The 22525-nt window shown below is 52.0% G+C and overlaps 1 protein-coding gene across 1 annotated transcript in view; it reads right to left on the reverse strand.

Annotated features, from left to right (window-relative positions):
* COL23A1 (collagen type XXIII alpha 1 chain) overlaps nucleotides 1–22525 on the reverse strand; it is a 369266-nt gene that overhangs the window by 58386 nt on the left and 288355 nt on the right. Inside the window, exon 3 of the mRNA XM_024247215.3 lies at nucleotides 14172–14216. Within this exon, the coding sequence (XP_024102983.2) occupies nucleotides 14172–14216 (45 nt within the window). The remainder of the gene's footprint in view (nucleotides 1–14171; nucleotides 14217–22525) is intronic.

The raw sequence follows: 22525 nt of genomic DNA on the forward strand, positions 1-22525 counted from the left end.
GGTAGAACCTGGAGGCTACTGCATGCTGCAGGGGAGAGAGGACAGTGGCTCACAGCTGGTGGTGGCAGTGGAAGTGGTGGACGTGGTTGGGTTCTGGATTGATTCTGACAGCACAGCCAAGAGGATCTCCCTAGTTTTGGCTTCAGCAACTGAAAGGATGGGGCTGCCGTCAACAGAGGTGGGGAGATACTAGTGGGGCAGGCTTGGCTGAAGGGGTCAGAAGCTTGGCACACGTGGCACTGCTGGAAGTTAAAGAGAAGATCAAGAAGTCCTGGAAGTGAAGTAGAGAAAGTGTCTCAGGAGGGAGCGATCGTCTGTGCACAGGATGAAGTAATTGCCCTGCTGATGGGTCAAGTAAGAAGACCACGAACTGGATGTAGCAATGCAGAGGCATGTCCGGGGAGTGACAGGAGCGGGGTCTGATGGGAGAGGGTTTCAGAGAGAAGGGGGTTGAGGGATGCGGACAGTGGGTGCTTTTGAGGAGCTCTGCTGCAAAGGGGAGGAAATGAACAGTTGCTTTGTGGGAGCGGGGCCTGGAGATGGGTATTTCTTTAGGATGAGAGACATGGCTATGTGTTTGTAGGATGAGAGTGGTCCAGCAGAGAGAGAGGATTCGGTGTCGGGGAGGAGGGGAGATTCCTGGAGCAACGTTCTTGAGGAGGTGAGAAGGGCTGGCTCCTGGCTCTGGCATAGATGGGGACCTGAAAAGTCCATCTGTGGAGAAGGCAGGAGGAAGAGTGCCTGGTGCTGCCAGGCATATGCCATGGAGGTGGGAGTTCGGGCAAGTTCTCTTCTGATCGTGCCAACTCTCTCAGTGAAGCAGGAAGCGAGGCCGTCAGCCTCAGGTGATGATGCTGCAGGAGGTGTTCTGGGACTGAGCGGGAGAGGCTGAGTGGATTGGACAATGTGGCCTCAGCCAGGCGGCAGAAAGGGCCACGGGGGCTGCGGGCGTTTCTCTCCAGCTGGGTAATCTGCACGCACTGGAGTGGAGCGTGTGGAGGGGACTGGGTTCAGTCTGGGGTGGGGCTTCTGCTGAGTGAGAACGAGGGAGGAGGGAGGAGCAGGGAGGTCTGGCATGGGGCAGCTGGCAGGATTCCAGCTGGAGGGGTGAGGGGCAAGGGGCTGGGATCCATGGATCTGAAGGCTGGAGATGGAAGGGTTGTGGGGGTCAGGGAGAGGAGTGGGCTGGAATTTGTGAACTGAGAATTTGCGGATGCTGCATTTATATCAGGCAAGACCTCTGGAGGGAGAGGCTGTGGTCAGAGGAGGCCAAGGAGTCCAGAGGCCAGGCTGTGTAAGGGGCTTCTACGTGGCTATCAAGATTCATAGGATTTCACCCAGAAGTACTGTGGGAGAGAGGGCTGGTGACCCAGGGGCTGGAACCGACTAGCATGAGGTGGGTGCACCTGGGATCAGAGATGGCTTCAAGAGTGACATCCCATCACCACCCCAGTCTCCCATTCTGGGGCCAGGGCCATATTTCTCAAAATGCAGATCTGATCCTCACACTTCCCTCCTCACTGTCTTGTTCCTAAGACAAAGGCCCGAACCCAGGGGTGCCTTCCATGTGGTGATCAGCCTCCCCAAATCACTACCGAGCTCCCTCCTCAGTGCTCCACACCTGAGCCTCTGGAAACAGTAAGGGGAGATGTGTTATAACCACTAGTTATCACAAAAAAATGAAACTGGATCCCAGCCTCAGCATCAACCAGGATGAATTCCAAAAGGATCAATGATTTTACATGTTAAGAAAACCATAAAAATCCTAGAAGAAAACATGGGAACATTCCTTTCTAGCCTTGGAGAGGGCAGGCTTTTCCACCTATGGTTCATAATCCAGAAGCCATAAAAGAGAGGTCTGATCCAACCACGTAAACCCAAAAAAATGTCTGCAAGGCAAAAAGTCTTGGAAGCAAAGTCAAAGGCCAACCTAGGCCGTGTGTGGTGGCTCACGCCTATAATCCCAGCACTTTGGGAGGCCGAGGCAGGTGGATCACTTGAGGTCAGGAGTTTGAGATCAGCCTGGCCAACATGGCGAAACCCTGTCTTTATTAAAAATACAACAAAACAAAACAAAAACAAAAACAAAAAACTAAAAAACCAATTAGCCGGGTGTGCTGGCGTGTGCTTGTGATCTCAGTTACTTGGGAGGCTGAGGCAGGACAATTGCTTGAACCTGGGAGGCAGAGGTTGCAGTGGGCCGAGATCACACCACTGCACCCCGGCCTCGGTGACAGAGTGAGACTCTGGCTCAGAGACAAAGCCAACCTACGAAACATATATCTAACTCATGTCACAAAGGCTAGATATCTTGACATACAAACATTCCTACAAGACATTTCTCAAAATATCAGCAACCTAGCAGAAACAAGATATCCAAAGATATGAATGAACAGATCACAGAACAGAAAATACAAATAGCCCTGAAATACCTGGATCATGAATGAGGATTAACTTTTGTAGCTACAAGTGCTAATCTTCATTCATAATAAAAGAAATGAAGGTTAAAATTACAATCATATCAGATTAAAAAAATGAAAAAAATCTCATGACCTACTGTGTGAAGGGCAATGAGGACAGTCACCTCACACACTGGTGAGAGGATAAACTGGAACCGTCTCTCTAGAGAGTGATCTGGCAATACTAAGATTTAAAATGTATGTGCCAATTGCCACAGCAATTATCCTCCTAGAAATGTATTCTGCAGCTATGTTAACACGTATGTAAAAGGATGGGGTATAAAAACAGTCCTCATCACAGAAGTGTTGAGATAGTAAAATTATTAGAAATGGCACAGATGGAACTGATTAAATAGAGGATGGTGCAGCTGCAAATGGAATACTATGCAGCCATGAAAAAGGTAATGTTCTATAAGTTCTGATATGGAACTATCTCCAGGGTGTATTGCTGCATTTTCAAAGGGTACAGAATGGCATGTAGTAAAAATGATCTGTAGACTTTTGTTTGTATAAACAGGACATCTCTAGGTGTGGGTGCAAGGAAGTGGTCATCAGGGTTGCTTCTGAGTAGGGGGGCCGAATGGCCAGAGGGCAGGAGCAGCAGGGAGACTGACCTCTCACCCTGGGCTCTTTTGCACCATTGGATATTTGTGTATAGCTCTCTGAGTCAAAAGCGTCAACACACTTGAACTTGACAGTGGCTGGAGAAAGCTCTGTGTCTTTGCTCCTCCCAGCTTTTGCTGCCTTTCCTCACACTCATGTCCAAGCTGCCTCCAGGGAAGCTCAGGCTGGGATTATTATTTTGAGAGCCTGAGGTCCTGAAAGCAGAGCCCTGGGGACTGGTGTGAGGTGCAGCCCAGATTGAGACGAAGGAGGGGCTGTAAGAGTAACCATCACTCCCTCGCTGAGCACTCCTCAGGCACCAGCAGCTCCGCTGAATGCGTTCCCCAGACCATTTCATGTAACCCCTGCTGCAACCTCACTAGGTGCATTTTACAAATGAGGAAACTGAGGCCCAGAAAGGCTACCATGCCCAGGGTCATGTCCTCTTCTGACCTGGGGCAGCGAGAAACTGTTCTTCTGACCTGGGGCAGAGAGGGGTGAGATACACACCTCATGACCCCCGTGGATCCCAAGCAGGGGCTCCTGGGAAGGCACTTTCGTCTGTGGGAGGACCCAGGCCCCCCTTCTCGGCCACGCCGTTTTTTTTTCCTACCACAGAAAGAGCTCTAATGTGTACTGAGCTTCCGCAGAGGTCCCCGGGAGGACATGTGGTGTGTCTGAATCACCCGGCTGGTGAGGCGGTAGTCCAGCCAGAGGCAGTCCCGTAGGACCCTAAACCCATGGCACCATCCATGGTCTCCAGAGGGGTGGCAGAGTGGGAATGGCAGCATTCCGGAGACTGATCTCGTTGCTCGTGGGACAGGCCACCTCAAGCTCATCTAAAAGACTTTAAAACACACTGCCCACCACTTCTCTTGGGCCCTACTGGCACCATGTCACCAGGCTACCATTGCTTCACGCCAGCACCAGCGTCACAGCCTCCTAATCTGACTCTTCCTGGGCACCCAACCCCATCAGCCAAAGGGGCATTTACAAAATGCCCAACCCCTTTCCAGGGCTTCCCACGGCACATGGAATGAAATCCCAACTCCTAGCCCAGCCTTCCTGCATGGCCCAGTCCTTGCCAGTCTCCAGTGCCCTTGGGCACGGTGCTCTGCTCCACCCTTCCCTCTCAGTTCCCCAAGCTGCCAGCTCCCTTCAGCCTTAGACATTCACATCGGCTGTGTTCCTGCAGCCGGCATGGCATGGCTCCACTGCCACTGCCTTGGACAAACCTTCCACAACTGTGACATCCAAAGATGTCAAAGACAAGGCCAGGCATGGTGGCTCATGCCTGTAATCCCAGCACTTTGGGAGGCCGAGGCGGGTGGATCACCTGAGGTCAGGAGTTAGAGACCAGCTTGGCCAACATGGCAAAAACCCATCTACACTAAAACAAATATTAGCTGGGTGTGGTGGTGGGCATCTGTAATCCCAGCTACTCAGGAGGCTGAGGCAGAAGAATCGCTTGAACTTGGGAGGCAGATGTTGCAGTGAGCCGAGATCAGGCCACTGCACTCCAGCCTGGGCAACAGAGTGAGACTCCGTCTCAAAAAAACAAACAAAAAACAGAGATGTCAAAGACAAAGATGACTCCTCACCCTTCCCCCACTGGTTTCTATCATCTTTCCCTGGTTATTTCCTTCCACGCACTGTTGCAATCGGTAGTGGTTATTTACTTGTGGGTCGGGGACTGTTTCTGTCAGCCCCCGGCAAGGCACTTCCCGAAGAGGGACCACATCCCTGGGACCACGTCTGCCCAGTTCATGCTGTCACTTTGCTGCCCAGATCGGAGCTGGGCAGGCACAAGCACTTAGTCAGCATGTGCTGAATGGATGAGGGCTGAAAAGGGCAAGAGGGCCTGGAGGCCATCGCATCTTCGGAGCCCTCTGCACTTGACTTCTTGTACTAGGTTTGTACTATGGCCGCCACAGCCTCTGGAGATGGACTGTAAGGCCTGCAGCAAGCTGGGCATCCAAGAGTGATGGATGCGACAGAGGGGTTGGTCCAGGCCAGCCAGGGGTTCCTGCTTAGAAAGTGAGCTGGCTGCAGGGCTTCCAGGTGACCACATGGTGGTGCCCCGAGGCTCAGCCCTTCCGCACACAGCCTTCAAACATGTGTTCCAAGCATAGGATGGTTCCACTGACTTTGCTGTCAGGAATGTGGGAGCAATTCAGTAAGAGCCAGATGACCTGGGAAATAAGTGAAAGCATCTGATGAATTAGAGGGTTTGATGATTCTGGGGCCTCTTAGGCTGAATGGATGTGGCCCAAGAGACTTCCTCAAACTGGGAACCTTGCCCATACACACTTCAGGGTTAGGAGCAGGTGGGCAAGCTGCTTGCTGTGTTACCAGATAAGCAGAGGTGCGTGGTGGTCTTGAGAGCCCCCGATGCCCACCTTTAGCTCTTAGCCTCTCTGGGAACAATCAAGTCTCCAGTGTTTCCCAAAGGGTGTGTCCAGACTTCCTGAAATGCAAATGGAGAGGAGTATTTCCCATAGACTGGCAGGGGCCAGGCCCACACACCAGGAGGTGCGGGCTGGCTTCAGTGGCCTGAGGCTGCCAGGGTCACTGTCCCTGCTCACAGCCCCACACCTGCTCCTCTCTGTTGCCCCTGGACTCCTAACTTCCCCTCTGCCTGTGACCTGCTCTCCCTGGTCCTGAATGAGCCTCTCTTCCTCTCCCATTCAGCCAGCTCAGGTAAGATGCTGCACCCTGGCTCCCAGCTCTCAGAAGCATGAACGCATCCCCAGAATAAAGACAACAACCTTCAGGGACTTTTCCCTAAAGGAGCAGAGTGGGCCAGGCTAGTCTCGAACTCCTGACCTCAAGTGATTCACCTGCATTGGCCTCCCAAAGTGCTAGGATTACAGGTGTGAGCCACCATGCCCGGCCTCATTTTCTAGTTGTTAAGATGGGAAGTTAGGCTATTGATTTGCCTCTAAAATCCTTACAATAAAACACAGGAATAAATCTTCATGGTCTTGAGTTAGGTAATTGTTTCTTAGATACGACACCAAAAGCACAAATTACAAAAGAAAAAATTGATAGATTGGACTTTACCAAAATTAAACTGGGGAAAAATGAAATTATATACGTATCTCAAATGAAATATAAAAAATCAATTCCATATAGATTAAGGATTCAAATGTAAAAAGAAAAAATTCAGAAAAAATATGAAAGAATATCTTTTTTCACTCAAGGTTGGCAAAAATTTATTTTTTCTTCAACTTTTAAGTTCAGGGGCACATGTGCCAGATGTGGATTCTTTAGAATGTTCTATACATGAGATCGTGCCATCTGCAAATAGAGATAGTTTTACTTCTTTTCCCGTATTAATGTCTTTAATGTCTCCTTTGTGCTTAATTGTCCTGGCTAAAGCCTTCAACACAATGTTAAACAGAAGTAGCAGGAGTGAACATCCCTGTCATGTTCCTGATACTAGGGGTAAACCATTCAGTCTTTCACCATTAAGTATGCTATTAGTTAGCTGTGGGTTTTCCATAGATGTCCTTTATCAAGTTGAGGAAGTTTTTTTAAAATTCTTGATTTGTTGAGTGGATATTTATTTATTTATTTATTTATTATTTATTTAATGATGGAGTCTTGCTCTGTCACCCAGGCTGGAGCGCAATGGCGCGATCTCAGCTCACTGCAACCTTTGCCTCCCAGGTTCAAGCGATTCTCCTGCCTTGGCCTCCCAAGTAGCTGTGACTACAGGCATGCACCATCACACCCAGCTAATTTTTGTATTTTAGTAGAGATGGGGTTTCAACATGTTGGCCAGGCTGGTCTCGAACTCTTGACCTCAAGTGATTTGCCCGCCTTGGCCTCCCAAAGTGCTGGGATTACAAAATGAGCCACTGTGCCTAGCCTGAGTCGGTTTTTTAAAATAATGAAAACTTGTGGATTTCATCAAATGCTTTATCTGCATTTACTGAGACAATCATGTGGTTTTATCTCTTATTCAATAATATGATGTACTGCATTGACTGATTTTGGATGTTAAACCAACATCGCATTTTTGGGTTAAATCCCACTTGGTTTATAATCCTTTTGCTGGATTCCTTTGCTTGTATTGTTGAGGACTCTTATGTCTGTGTTCATAAAAGACATTGGTCTATAGTTTCTTTTTTTGTGATATCTTTGTCTGGTTTTGGTGTCAGAGTTAATCTTGCTTCAGAATGAGTTGAGAAGTGTTCTCTCCATTTCTATTTTTTAAAGGGTTTGTGAAAGATTGTTATTAATTCTTCTTTAACTGTTTGTTAGAATTCATCAGTGAAGCCATCTGATTCTGGGCTTTTCTTTGTAAGAAGTTTTTTGATCACTGATCTTTCTCTTTGTTACAGGTCTATTCAGATATTTGACTTCTTCTTGAGTCGGTTTTGGCAGCTGTGTCTTTCTAGGAATGTGTCCATTTCACCTTTGTTATCTAATTTGTAGGCATACAATTGTTACTAGTGTTTCCTTTTAATCCTTTTTGTTTTTTTAAGGTTACTAGTGATGTACCTTCCTTTCAGCCCTGATTTTGGTAATTTGAGACTCCACTGTTTTTCTTGGTCAGTCTAGTTAAAGGTTTGTCAGTTTTGCTGATCTTCTCAAAGAATCCACTTTTGGTTTTGTTGATTTTCTCTACTGTTTTTTCTATTTTCCATTTCATTTCTTTCTACCCTGATTTTATGATTTTCTCTCTTTTGCTTGCTTTGGGTTAAGTTTGCTCTTATTTTTCTAGCTTCTTTTATTTTTTAATTTTTATTTCATTTTTATTTATTTGAGACCGAGACTGGCTCTGTCACCCAGGCTGGAGTGCAATGGCACGATCTCAGCTTACTGCAACCTCTGCCTCCTGGGTTCAAGCGATTCTCCTGCCTCAGCCTCCCGAGTAGCTGGGATTATAGGCGCGTGCATGCCACCACACCCAGCTAATTTTTTGTATTTTTTTTTTTTTTTTAGTATAGACCATCTTGGCCACGCTGGTCTTGAACTCCTGACCTTGTGATCCACCTGCCTCGGCCTCCCAAAGTGCTGAGATTACAGGCGTGAGCCACCACGCCCAGCCTCAATTTTCAAAGATAGTTTTGCCAGGTATAGATTTCTTTGTTGATAGTTCTTTTCCTTTTGTCACTTATTGAATATGTCATCCTACTGCCATTTGGCTTTCATGGTTTCTGATGAGAAACCAGCTGTTAATATTATTGAGCATCCCTTTTCTGTGATACGCTATTTCTCTCATGATGCTTTCAAGATTGTTTCTTTTTTTTTTTTTTTGAGACAGAATCTTACTGTGTTGTCCAGGCTGGAGTGCAGTGGCATGATCTTGGCCCACTGTAACTTCCGCCTCCCAGGTTCAAGAGATTCAAGCAATTCTCGTGCCTCAGCCTCCTGAGTAGCTGGGACTACAGGCACATGCCACCAAGCCTGGCTAGCTTTTGTATATTTTTTTTATTTTTTATTTTTTAGTACAGATGGGATTTCACCATGTTGGCCAGGCTGGTCTTGAATTCCTGACCTCATGTGATCCTCCTGCGTTGGCCTCCCAAAGTGCTGGGATTACAGGCGTGAGCCACCGTGCCTGGCCAAGATTCATTTTTTTTGCTTTTAGCAATGCATCTATGATGTGCTTAGGTATGTATCTCTTTGAGTTTATCATCCTTGGAGTTTGTTGAGCTTCTTAGATGTGTAGATTAATGGTTTTCTTCAAAATTAAGAAGATTTGGCCATTTTTTTCAAATATTACTTTGTTTCTTTCTCTGTCTTCTCTCCTTCTGGGACTACCATTATGTGTATTTTGGGACACTTGATAGTGTCTTTGAGGCTCTGTTCATTTTCCTTCATTCTTTTCTCCTTCTGTTCCTTAGGCTGGATAATAGCAATTGACCTATGTGCAAGTTTGCTGATTCTTTCTTCTGTCGGCCCAAATCTACTGTTGAACCCTTCTACTGAATTTTTCATCTCAGTTATGGTACTTTGCACTTCCAGAATTTTAATTTGGTTCTTTTAAAAATACTTTTTATCTGTTTATTGATATTCTCCATTTAGAGGGACATGATTCTCATACTTTCCTTTATTTCTTCAAACATGGTTTCCTTTAGTTTTTTGAACATATGTATAACAACCAATACTACATCTCCATCTAGCAAGTACATCTGGGTTTCCTCAGGGATAGTTTCTATTGACTGTACTTTTTCCTTTTTTACTGCCCTACTTTCCTGTCTTCTAGTTTTTTGTTAAAAATTGGACATTTAAACTAATCTAATGTGGCTACTCTGGAAATCAGATCCCTCTTCTCCTTTCCAGGATTTGTTGTTGTTGCTGTTTATTGTTGTTGCTCTCCGTTGAGGGCCTTTCCTGGACTAATTCTTTAAAGTGTTTCTTTTTTGTCATGTGCAGCTACTGAATTCTCTGCTTGTTTAGCTTAGTGGTCAGGTTAGAAAGAGATTTCCTTGAATGCCTTGATCCAACGTCTGCCACTCTGTTCCGGTGGGCTCTCTGTGTGCGCCGAAGCACGGCTTCGACGCTGCACCTCTGTGTGTGCCGGAGCACGGCTTCAATCCACCTGTGTGTGTGCCAGAGCACGGCTTCAATGCTGCACCTCTGTATGTGCTGGAGCACGGCTTCAATGCTGCTCCTCTGTGTGTGCTGGAGCACAGCTTCAATCCACCTCTGTGTGTGCTGGAGCACAGCTTCAATGCTGCACCTCTGTGTGTGCTGGAGCACAGCTTCAATGCTCCACCACATTACAACTCTGCCTTTGTCTTCATTTCCTGCTTGAACAATCTCAAGGTCAGCCAGAGGTGAGAGACTGGGGCTCTAAGACAGGTTTTTAATGGACATGTACATAGCCCTGCACATGCATGTGCCTTCCAGATACCCTAGAATAAGCTGGAGCTTTTCAAAGCTCCTTTGAACATCTCGTTCCCTATATTTTTATTGTAAGTTTTCAAGTCATCCACTGGTGTTATCACCTCAAGCAGCTTCAATGTTCAACAATTGCTGCTGATTATTTTTGTTAAGCATCCTGGGGACAGGGCTCTTCGTTCTAAGCAAGCTGTGCATAGGGCACTTAAACACAAGCCTTGGGTATGGCGCTTTTCCATGGAGCTGCCAGACTAGTCAAATAGTGACAGTTCTCTGGGAATGAGCATTTGCAAGCTTCAAACCTGTTCTGCTTCCTCCAAGTGGCTGCTAGTTCTCACAAACAAGTACTGTGGTTGTGACACTGCTGTTTGTTTGTTTGTTTGTTTGTTTTCCTGACAGAGTCTCGCTCTGTTGCCCAGGCTGGAGTGCAGTGGTGCAGTCTCAGCTCACTGCAACCTCTGCCTCCTGGGTTCAAGCGATTCTTGTGCCTCAACCTCTGAGTAGCTGGGACTACAGGTATGCACCACCATGCCTGGCTAATTGTTGTATTTTTAGTAGAGATGGGGTTTCATCATGTTGGCTAGGCTGGTCTCAAACTCCTGGCCTCAAGCAATCTACCCGCCTCGGCCTCCCAAAGTGCTGGGATTACATGTGTGTGCCATGCGCGGTTTTTAAAGCTGGTTTTTAAGGCTACCATGAGCTTGAGAGAGGAGAAAATTAAAATGCTACAAATCTTACTGTTCTTATTAATAGCAAAATTCAGATATTTCCTGAATAAACATTTCTTGGGCTGTGGCAAAACTTTTGTTCATTTCCAGAGTTCTGAAAAGGTCCGTCTTCCCCCTTGTTTTTGCTCCTTTATGGAGAAGATCTTCAGAGGTCCTCACTCCACTATTCCAGAAGTGCTTCTTCCACTGGATTTTTAGAAAGAGTTTCTTGGGGACAGGGCAGATAAAACACTCTAGCACAGAAACTGCTACCCGAAGGCTAGCAGCTGCGGCGACCTGGTAAGTGCCTCCATTTGTCTCTGTAGGTTTGTGTGGGCACTGGCCAAGCAGTCTCATAACTGTGTTCTTCATTTGCCCAAAAGGGCCTCTTTCTCTCTCCCTTCTCTCCTCCTTCCCATCAATAAGCATTTATGGACCATCTCCTGAGTGGGGGCCTAGCCCATCCCCTGCCCTGAGTAGCCTATACTTTGGTGGAGAAGCAGGACATCTCTGCAGACCAGCCAACACCTCAGGTGTGGGAAGCGCTGAGATGGAGGGAGGTGTCTAGGGCTGCGGGAACAGGGGAGAGTGACCGTCACTCTTAGGGATAGGAGGGTCTGGGAGGAGAGAGGATCCTGCCCAAGGCCCTTAGAAAGAAAGACGACTCCAAAGTGCAGGTGTAGTTCTGGGATTCTCCAGCTAAGAAGCCAGCCAGGGGAAGGTGGGAAATCCATTCCATTTCAGATAGAGACATAGAAACACTGTAGGACTGTGGAGCTCCTGCTGGGAGCCAGGGAGGCTCCTGCCCTGAAGGCAGGCAGGATCACCCTATCTGCAGGTCTGCAGCGGCCTCAGGAAGGCATCCCAGCCAGGCACTGCCCTACCCGAAAGAGCCTTTCTCTGTGGGTGCGGTGGTTCACGCCTGTAATCCCAGCGCTTTGGGAGGCCAAGGCGGGCGGATCACTTGAGGCCAGGAGTTCGAGGTCAGCCTGGCCAACATGGTGAAATCCGCCCCGTCTCTACTAAAAATACAAAAATTAGCTGGGTGCGGTGACGCGTGCCTGTAATCCAGCTACTGAGGTGGCTGAGGCACGAGAATCGCTTGAATCTGGGAAGCAGAGGCTGCTGTGAGCTGATTGTGCCACTGCACTCCAGCCTGAGTGACAGAGCGACTCTGTCTCAAAAAAAAAAAAAAAAAAAAAGGCTTTCTCCCAAGGGACACAGGAAAAAGGCCTCCTTACACAAGGGAAGGCAGGAAGTACGTATGTGTGTAACTATCTAGAAATAAACTCAAGGCCCAGCCAAGGCCAGTCAGAGAGGCACATCTGTTCTGTGCAGCTCACTTTGTTTTTGGATAGGCAGACAATCGGGACACCACTGGAAAAACAACGAGGGGGAGGGATCCTGCCCACCCCTTGGCCAGTAGCTGGCCTCTGGCAAGGTACTGTACCCCTTGGAGCCTCAGTTTCCTCATCAGCAAGTGGGTATAATAACATATTCTTATCTTGCAGTGTCTGAGGATCGCATGAGATGAAGGACTGGAAAGAGCCCAGCACAGGGCCAGGAACCCAGTGAGTCTGTCTTTCCTTGACTTTGAGGTTGTTTTAAACTTGAGTCGTAAGTTAAATGGATTTTGGAGTAAGATGAATAATATCATGCTTTGTCCTAAAAAAATGACTCTGTGTTCCTCATCTCCTTCCAAAAAGCATGTCAGGAACTTATAATAAAAGGCAATAAAACCCTTTACGAGGGTAGAAAATAAGAACTGAGTGATACAGTGTGTATTTGGCAGGGTCTGGGGTGATTACACACAGAAGCCAGGCTAAAGGAAGCTCCAGCCACTGAACTCAAAACGGGCTTCAGCTTCCAGAAGTCAAGGCAGAAAGAGAAATGAAAGGTGCTTCTTGCCGGTGAGCGCTAAGGAGTGTATCTGGAGGGTCTCTGCGTAAGGAACTCGACACTGCAAACCCAGTGGAACAAGGAGGCAGAAAGCCTGTGCCCAGCTCCAGGGAGAAGAGTCTGAGGCCTGGAGAAAACCTGCCACTGCCTCCCCTTGGGCCCAGTTGGCCTGGGGTCCTCTTCGTGGTGAGCCAGCCTGGCTTCGTCACCATGGCCACCTTGTGAAGTTGCTTAGGAGCTGGCCATTCATTCATTCGCTGTTCTGTGCACTTACATGCCTGGGGGCTGCCTGTGCTGAGTGTGGAGCGATACCTCTTGGACAAAACCATTAGAGGTTTTTTTGGAGGAGATGCTTGAGCTAGGCTTGAAGGACAAAGGGTAATGATCTTGGGGTGGGAGTCCAGGTAGAGGAGGAGATGTTCTGGGTGCGGGAAGACATAAGAGTGAAGACTCAGAAGCTGGAGAGCCCTGGACATCCATGGTGAGGCTGGAGGTGGGGACATGGCGTTGGGGGTGATGAGAGCTGCAGGAGGTCATGGCAGTGAGAAGAGAGAAGAGGACACGGGTCCAAGACCTGGAGGAGGAGGCTCATGGGGACTTGGCGTGGGCAGGGAAGGGATGGAGGATGCAGCCAGGTGTCTACACAGGGAAGCAGGCGGCTAGATGCCTCCTCCCTGCGATGGGGAAGCCCAGGGAAGAAAGCTCGGGGAGATGCTGGCTTCAGCAGGGCAATGTCCGACCTCGGGGACCCGGAGGAGAGGATGTGGCTGGAGGCAGGGAGAGGACATGGTCAGCATCACAGGAGGGGGCACTGTGGGAGAGAGGAGAGGAGACGGCCAAGGGAGATCCCTTCACGGGGCAGGTGGGTCCCTCACGGGGCAGGTGGGTCCCTCACGGGGCAGGTGGGTCCCTCACGGGGCAGGTGGGTCCCGCGAGAATGGCAAAGGAGCCGCGTCACAGATGAGGGAGGAAGCGCAGCCGAGACAGCCGGGACTGCCCGGCATGGGGGTGTGGCCAAGGGGGGGCGTCAAGAAAGAGAAAGACAGCAAAGCATCCGGTGTGGCCATCAGAGGTCAGAATGACTTTAGCTAAGACGATGTCAGAGGGGCTTAGGGAAGAGTCCCTGGGCGAAGGGGGCAATGTGCTGGGGACTGGGTAGGGGGAGTTCTGGGTGGCAGAGACAGCAGGAAGGAAAGATGGTGAATACAGGTGCCTCCATGGGCTGCAGGGAAGGGAGGCTCTGCCAAGGAAGGACAGGCCACGTCTGGGGAGGGATGAAACCCACAGGAGAACCCGGTTGTGCTGAAGGACCCATGGGGGAGGGCGTGGCTGGCGGAGTCATCACCTTCTGCCTCAGAGAGAGGGGGCTGCTAGAGTGGGAGACTAGGGGCCAACAAGATTCAGGGGATGGCTGGGGGCAGAGGGGACAGTCCTGGACTTGTGAATGCCAAGAAGCCCGGGAAAGGCAGTACTGGGTGCTGTGGCCTCAGGAAACAGCAGCTGGACTTGGAAGGGGGCGGAGCACCTGCCCAGGGCAAAGGCATGACTCAGGGTGGGGAGCAGGTGGCCAGGCCCTGCAGCCAGAGCCTGGGGCCATGGTGGCTTCCAAGCCTTGGCTTAGGAGCTGAGAAAACCTGGGACTCACCAGGGTCGCCTCTTCTCCCAGGCTTGCCGCGCCGTCCAGGGGGCCCTAGACAGGAAAACAAGAATGCATTCATTGAGAAGGGAAGCCAGTGGACTTGGCTGTGTGGGGCATGCCCCGCCCACCCACCCATCCACTCGCAACAGCTTTCTGGGAGTGTCCTGCCCGAGGGAGTCTGCTGGCTGTGGAGGGGAGATGCGTGGGGAGAAACCCCTTCCTTCTGCCACTACCTCGTCTGTTCCGCCAACCTCCCTCCCCAGGTGGCCGCAACCCTCATGCCCCACGCACCCATTCGGTCATTCAATCATCGGCTCACTTAGTCATTCCTAAGCCCTCCCCTAATCACAAAGATTCCCACGGGAGGCTCCTGAGGCAGACGCGTTTGCAGCTGAGAAACTTCTGACTTAGAAGAAAAGTAAGGGTGGGTTATGTTAGGAAAGCCCTGACAAATGCTTCTCCATATTCACTAAAGTAAAACAACAAGGCAACACAACAAAGAGGCCGTCATGGCCGCGCAGTGCCGAAATCCAGTCATGACAGGCACTACGGGATCCGCCTGCAGTTTCCACCACTCGCCGGGGCCTCCAGCTCCTCTTTCCCCAGAGCCAGGGAGCTGCTCAGCCGCCTACTCGGCTTCCTGTCCACATCTGTCCTCCATCTGCGTGCTGTCAGCCCTTCTGAATTTACGGTGCAGAACCCCCTACCTCCGCCTCCGGCCCTCTGCCCACCTCAGACCCTGAGACCAGAGTGACCTCAACGCTGAAGGAGACGCTTTGGCTCTGGCCGTGGGAACAGAGGTCTGAGACCTCCCTCTCCCTCCCCTCACCTCTGTGGAACTCACTGCCAGCCTTCCTGGCACCCCTTCTCGCCCCTGTTTCGGTGAAGTTGGGTGTAGGTACAGGATTGCAATGTGTAAATGGCATTTGATGCATCTTGCTCACCCACTGTATGCCAGGCTCTGGGCTGGGCCTGGAGGCGACAGTGGGACAGGTTGTGACCCTATGACAAGGCACTGCCCTTTCCTGCAAAAGCCAACCTCAAACCCCCTCAAGAATTTCCAGAACAACCATGAAGGAGATGCAGGAGACTGGCCCCGATTGCGTCTGTGGCAGGATGGAAAAATGAGTGTGGGTCTCTGTGTGTGTCTGTGTGCATGTGTCTGTGTGTGTCTCTATGTATGTGTGTCTGTGTGCATGTGTCTGTATGTGTGTTTGTGTGCATGTGTGTCTGCGTGTGTTTGTGTCTGTGTTTCTGTGTGTGTGTCTGTGTATGTATGTTTGTGTCTGTGTGTCTTGTGGGAGGTGCTTCCCGACTTTTGTTAAGGGAAGGGGAGGAGGGAGGGCCAGTCTCTGAGAAACAGCGAGAGAGAAGAGATCCATCCCTTCAGGTGGAGAGGGGCCCTCAGTGCTACGTGACATGTCAAAAGCTTTGCAGGCCCAGGGGTGAGGCGAGAATGAATTTCTTGCAAGCCTCAGGGATGGGGGACTTGAGGTGAGGATGGTTAAACAAAACTTAAAACTGAAAAACATGTTACTTCTTGCTCCCCTGAGTTTTAAGGGCAAAAGCGCATGCCAGGGACGTAGCCCTTGGTTTTCTCCCATCCTGGACACAGACCCTGAATTTGGGGTTTATGCTGGAATTGCCAGGGGCTGTGTTGAGCTGGTGAGGCTAGGATTCTGGGACCCTCAGAACAGACAACAGCTCCTCATACTGTGTGGGTTTACAGCTTATGAGGCACCTCCAGGCCCATGCTCCCGGCCGAGGCCTGCGACACCCACACTGTAGAGCCAATTACCTTCCTATCTCCACGTGCTTGTCCCACCAGCATCTCAGATCCGTTGTGGCCCGAACACCTGCCTTGGTCTCCTCCCCAGTGCCCTGTGCGGGGCTGATGGTGCCTGGGAACCTCCGGAGCCAGTCACACCGGATGACCGGTCCTGGTTATTAACTAAGCCCCATGTGTGGCGGGCAGGTCAGCACCTTTGGGGGGCCTTTCCTCCTCTCTCGGCCTGTTTTCAATGAGAGCGAGGTATGGGAACGGGAACCCCCCGGCACACACAGCACCATGTTCCTCTGGCTACAGGAGGAAGAAGGCCCAGTGGCCACCCACAAAGCTTCGGGGCTCTTGCCAGGCCTCAGGTTGTGCTCAGCTCAGTGAAGCTGCTGGCCCTGAGCCCCGGGCAGAGTGTGGGGGCATGGCAGGAAAGGGGCCATGAGTGGGGGAAGTAGCCAGACTCTACTAGATCCAAAGCAATGCAGCACTGTGCTTTCCTGATGGGAATCATTGGGTACGACTAGGAAGTCCTCCGTCTGGGTAACTGAAGCCAGATGAGGACATTTGCCTGCGTTGGGGCAGTTGAACTAATGGATTCGTCCGGTGGCTCTCCTGGGTGGCATGATTAGGCAGAGGCTGATGGGGAGGGATGCTGGCAGGGGGGGCAGCTGCCCAGGCAGGGTAGGGTGCCTGCCTCCCAGGGTCACTGGGCGATGCTCCCTGCAGGCCTGGAGCTGGGCAGGACTGGGGTGTTGCTGAGCATACAGGGCCTGTGAGCTGCAGGCCAGGCAGGCTGGATGTAACCCTGACTGAAAGGGCCCTTGTGGAGGGAGGGAATGAAGCTGGTCGTGCACACTCCTGAGGGCTAATCCTAACCAGGCACGGTGCTGGGGGGCGCCATGTGACCAACTTGCAGATGGACAAGCGGTCTATCCTTTATTCTGAGCTCTGTACCTAAATGTCCAACTCCACTGGGAGGCACCACTTCCAAACTCAAGCTCACCTCCCAACTTCCCACGTGTCCCCTGCCTCCCTTGTTACTTAAGTGCAGGTCCCAGCAGCACCCAAGCAGTCGAGCCAGAGACCCCCTGGGCATCATCCTGCCCCAGAGACCGCCCCCCCGGGGCATCATCCTGCCCCAGCCCCCAACCTGGACCCCTTCCTTCTTGGCATCAGGTGAACGCTGCCCCTGCGCTCGGTCCCCCACTCTGCCACTCGCTCTTTCTGCCATGCTCGATTCTCCCTCGTGGCACAAAGGAGCTCCATACTGCAAAGATGCAGTATGTACTCTGCATCTCAGGCAGCTCTGTGTCCCCAACTCCCACCGCAGGACACGACCAAGTGATGTGTGTTCAGGGGAGCAAGGAGAGAGAGAGAGAGAGGGAGGGAGGGAGGGAGGGAGAAGGGGACAGGCAGGGAGGCCTCAGGTCTCCTCACTGCTTCTGTGGTTCTCCTGAAAAGACTGCAAGTCCAGCAAGCTCCAGGGCTTAGGAGAGACACAGGGCCACCTGGTCTGATGTGACGTGCCAGTGAGATAGGGAGTGCCTTCCACCCTTCCTTTCCCAGACTGCGAGAAGACAGGCAGTGAGGCCCTGGAAGAGGGCGAGTGTGCCGGAGCTGGGCTCCCTGCTGACTGTGGGCTCCCACTCCACTGCTTCCACCAACAGAGAGGCCAGGCGGGCTTGGAGACTGGATTGCAGGCGCCGCAGGAGTGGGGGCAGGACGGACGGCCTTTCCTGAGTCTCTGGACTATCAGGTGCTGAGAGCCCACCATGGGCAGTGACCTGGGTTCAACATCTACTGGGTGCCAAGCCGGCTGCTCACCCAGTGAGCATGAACTTGGGACCCTTTTCCTCCAGGACTCCCCGTGCCCACCCAGTAGGCTCACCTTCTGCCTCGCCAGTCCTCTGAAGAAGGTGCTAGTGTTCCCTGCACAGATGAGAACTCTGGGGCTAAGCCAGGTGAAGGGGCCCACCTAAGGCTGTGTTGCTAGAGCCTCCTGGAACCCTTCATAGTCTGTGGCTCCCAAGTGCAAGGACAGTTGTGTCCCATATGCTGAGCCACCGGGCAGGTGGCCTTGGCGACCAGGGAGGCCGTTCCCCTGGGGCTGCGGTCCCTTTGCCGGGGCTAGCTGTGCCCCAGGGCATCTGCCTGGTGTGGAGCAGATTGCCCTGGCCCCTGGGAGAGCAGGGCCAGCTTGGCTGCAGCTAAGACCTGGCTCCAACAAGCAAAACCAGGCCTTTGGCCAGGTGGTTGGCCTCAGAGTTTTCCCTTGTTTCTTGTTTTTCTTCTTTTCTACAAGCAGAAGAACCTTTCCTGCTGCTGCCTAAGACTCAGACACTTAGGAAGGCACCGGGAGTGTGTCTTGATTGATCTGCTCATGTGGAGAAGGGGAAACTGAGGCTGCAAGGGATAGGACAGGTCTTGCCCAAGGATGCTGCTGGAAAACTTGTCCCAGCTGGAGGGTCTAGCGCTGAAGACCACCTTGGGCTGGGAGAAGGCCACTGTCCCCCACTCTGCCTGGGACCCACACGGCTCTGAGCTAGGGGCTGGCTGCTGGGGAACGACAGTATTTCGCCGTGGGTGTTACCACAGTGGCATCTGCAAAACTTCCATTCAGAGGCTGGGGCGAGGGGTGCGCCAGAGCAGGAGGGGAAGAACGTGACTGGTGGGGAAGCTGTGTCTTCTGAGCAACTTACTCAGCCTCATTGAACCTTAGAGTTTCCAACTCGGGAGGACAGAGGTTTGGGAGTGGTGGCAACCAGACCTGCCTTGCGGAATCATGAACCAGATGAGCTGGCAGCAGACACACCAGCCTGGGGTACAAAAGGGGTGCTTCTTTGGGACCTCAAGAAATAACTGGCTGCAGGGGCCTCTGGGCCATCACAATGTGGGGCTTTAATGTAAGTGGGTTCTTTCCCTTGTGTGTCTGTGTGTGTCGGGGTCTCACTCTGTCACCCAGGCTGGAGTGGCGTGATCACAGTTCACTGCAGCTTCAAACGTCTGGGCTCGAGCGATCATCCCACCACGGCCTTCCAAAGTGCTGGGATTATAGGCCTGAGCCACCGCGTAACTGGTTTTTTTTTTGAGATGGAATCTCGCTCTGTTGCCCAGGCTGGAGTGCAGTGGCGTGATCTTGGCTCACCGCAACCTCTGCCTCCCAGGTTCAAGCGACTCCTCTGCCTCAGCCTCCCGAGCTGCTGGGACCACAGGCACGTGCCACCACGCCTGGCTAATTTTTGTATTTTTAGTAGAGACCGGGTTTCACCATGTTGGCCAGGTTGGTCTCGAACTCCTGACCTCAGGTGATCCACCCGCCTAGGCCTCTCAAAGTGCTGGGATTAAAGGTGCGAGCCACTGCCCCTAGCCTGCATAACTGGTTCTTATGAGTCCCCAGGTGGGTGAAGCTGGAGACGCAGTGACTCCACCTCAGCAGCGCTGCGGGCAAGTTCAAGGTGCAGAGGGCTGGAGACGCAGTGACTCCACCTCAGCAGCGCTGCGGGCAAGTTCAAGGTGCAGAGGGCTGGAGACACAGGGACTCCACCTCAGCAGCGCTGCGGGCAAGTTCAAGGTGCAGAGGGCTGGAGACACAGGGACTCCACCTCAGCAGCGCTGCGGGCAAGTTCAAGGTGCAGAGGGCTGGAGACACAGTGACTCCACCTCAGCAGCGCTGCGGGCAAGTTCAAGGTGCAGAGGGCTGGAGACACAGTGACTCCACCTCAGCAGCGCTGCGGGCAAGTTCAAGGTGCAGAGGGCTGGAGACACAGTGACTCCACCTCAGCAGCGCTGCGGGCAAGTTCAAGGTGCAGAGGGCTGGAGACACAGTGACTCCACCTCAGCAGCGCTGCGGGCAAGTTCAAGGTGCAGAGGGCTGGAGACACAGTGACTCCACCTCAGCAGCGCTGCGGGCAAGTTCAAGGTGCAGAGGCTGCCGGAGCCCTTGACTGCACCTTGAGCAAAGCGCAATGGCAGCCCCGTGGGAAGCCGGGAGCTTTTCCGTGTCCCTAATCACTGCCTGTCTGTGAACCTCGGGATGAGAATGCAGAGGCCGAGCTCTCTGGGAATAAGGTTTCTCAATGAAATTTCGGGGTGCCAGGTCTAGCACAGGCCAGCGAGGGCTCCAGCTCGTTGCCAATGACTCTGGACGTCTGAGAGCAGCATGAGCACAGTAAACAACTCCAGGGAGGCCTACGGCTTTCTCAGCACTGTTCCAGGCCAGACAAAATGAAACCATCTCTAACTCATAAAAATCTCATCTCTGGTTGGGGCGGAGAACTCACGCCACTGATCAACTCCAAAGGGGGGCCTCGAACCCCAACAGGCTTCCTCTGAGGCCTGAGCTGCAAGGATCTGGCTCTCTAAGTGGTTCCCCCCGCCCAGCCCTCCAGGCACCTCCCTCCCTGAGGACGTCCCCTCCAGCAACGGCTGTCTTATCAAGGTCCCTTCACAAGCCTGCAGCCACCCCGCCTCAGCCACACTGGGGACAGCCTGCCCAGGCCTCTCCCTCTCACCCTACTGGCCTGGCTGCTTCCTGTGGGCTCCTGACTGGTTGCTCCGCCCTCAGCCCAACCCTGGTCCTCCCTTCGGCCAGCCCCTGAGGACAGGGGGTTCATGGAATCCACACAACAGTCTGTAAAGTGCTTTCATTTCTCTCTACTCTTTTCTTCCTATAGATCAGGGGAACCGAGGCCCAGAGAAGTCAAGAATTACTACCAGGTGCAACAGCCAAAAGGTGGAAGCAACCCAAACGTCCACGGACAGAAGAATGAGCAAACAGAACGTGCACTGATACAGCGGGACGTGAGTCAGCCCTGGAGAGGAAGGAGTTCCTGCGCATGCTGCAGCGCGATGGGCCTGGAGGACGTCACGCGACGGGAAGTAAGCCAGACACAGAAAGACAAATACGGAATGATTCTACTTCTGGAGGCTCCTGCAGTCACCAGATTCACAGGGGCAGAAGGTGGAATGGTGGGTGCCATCGGTGGACTGGGCTAGGGGAGGCGAGACTGGGAAGTCGGTGGGCCCAGAGACTCCGTTTTGCAACACGAAGAATTCTGGAGAGGGATGGTGGTGGTGACAGTTGCGTGACAATGTGAACATACTTAATGCTGCTCAACTGTACGCTTAAGGATGGTTAAGATGGGAAATGTTATGGTATGTGTATTTTATCGCAATTAAAGAAAACAAAATGAACACCCCAGGGGTCTCAGCGACCCCTGAGCGAGGCTGTGAGCCGGGCCGGCCTGATGGAGACTGCGGGGATGCTGCTGGCAGCCACAGCAGTGTCCCGTGTGAGGAGCCCGGCACTGTGGAGTCACAGAGGGTGGCATCCCCAAGGTCACACAGTGGGGAAATGGCAGAACTGGGATTGGAACCCGGGCCTGTGTGACTTCGGGGTCTGTCCTCGAACATCTGTGATTGCCACTCTGACCATGGCCAAGTTTTTCTCATCCCACCACGTGTCGAGTGTCCCTTCAGACCTGGTCCTTCTCAACACCACTGGAAGCCCCTTTATATGACCCTCTTCCCAGAACCTTGGGAGGAAGTGGGGTGAGATGGCCTGAATCCTCTCAGACCTTCAGTCTGGAGCTCTATGAGATTGCCGGGGCTCCAGGGCCATCAGGGGGTACACCTTGAGCAGAGAAGGCAGGCGAGATCCCTGGATAAGAGCTTCCGAGACCAGATCATTAAAACATCTCCCCAGACCATTTCATTTGTTTTACAAGTCTCAGACCAACCTCAGAGCTGAAAACTGCCCAACAAGGGAGCGTTCTCTCTGCACATTTCCAGCTTGGCCTCACAAAGCCCTCTGTCCCTTGGAGGAATGAAGGAGTAGGTGTGTCCCGGTGGGTGTCTCTAAGGTGGGCCTGGGGACCCTAGTGCTCCTGGAGGGGACACTGAGACCCGGAGAGGCTGGCCAGCTTGCTCTGGTTCAGCCACTGCTGTGGGCACTGTGGTCCTCCAGGAATTAAAATCATGGCCTCTTGCTCAACAAATACAGTTCATTCCAAAGCTGCTTATGTCCCCCCAGAGTCATCTTCCACCATCCATCATGCTGAACCAGGAGCCGAACAGCGCTGGGTCCTGCTGCTTGTGAGAAGGTCCTGAAGCCGTCTGGAAAACCAACACCACAGGCTGCCGGGGTGTTAAGGCACTGCCATGGTCTTCGCATGTTTGTTTGGAACAATGGTTATTGTCCAGGCTGGTGACAGACCCCGACCAACCCAGTGACCAGAGCTGGTAAGTTGGCTTGGACACGGTGCCATTCGGTGGATGAATGAATAGGGCCCTGTTAGGAGGGGCTGGGGTGGTGGGTGTCCCCAATCTCACATTCACGGAGGGCCTCAAATGTGGACATTCATGTGCTCTACAAAGGAGCTGACAGCACCAGATACCAGACAGCCACAGCGGCCTCCAACAGTGTTTAATAAAAGCAAGAGCCACCGGCACCATTTATCAAGTGTCAACTTTACACTTGGCCCCAATCTCGAGTCTACGGTATTAACTCACATATTCCTGACCTCAAACCCATGAGGAAGGCTGTTATTGTTATCTCCATTTTACAGATGAAGACACTGAGGCA

Source organism: Pongo abelii, chromosome 4 (genome assembly GCF_028885655.2).
Source record: "Pongo abelii isolate AG06213 chromosome 4, NHGRI_mPonAbe1-v2.0_pri, whole genome shotgun sequence".
Lineage (NCBI taxonomy): Eukaryota > Metazoa > Chordata > Mammalia > Primates > Hominidae > Pongo > Pongo abelii.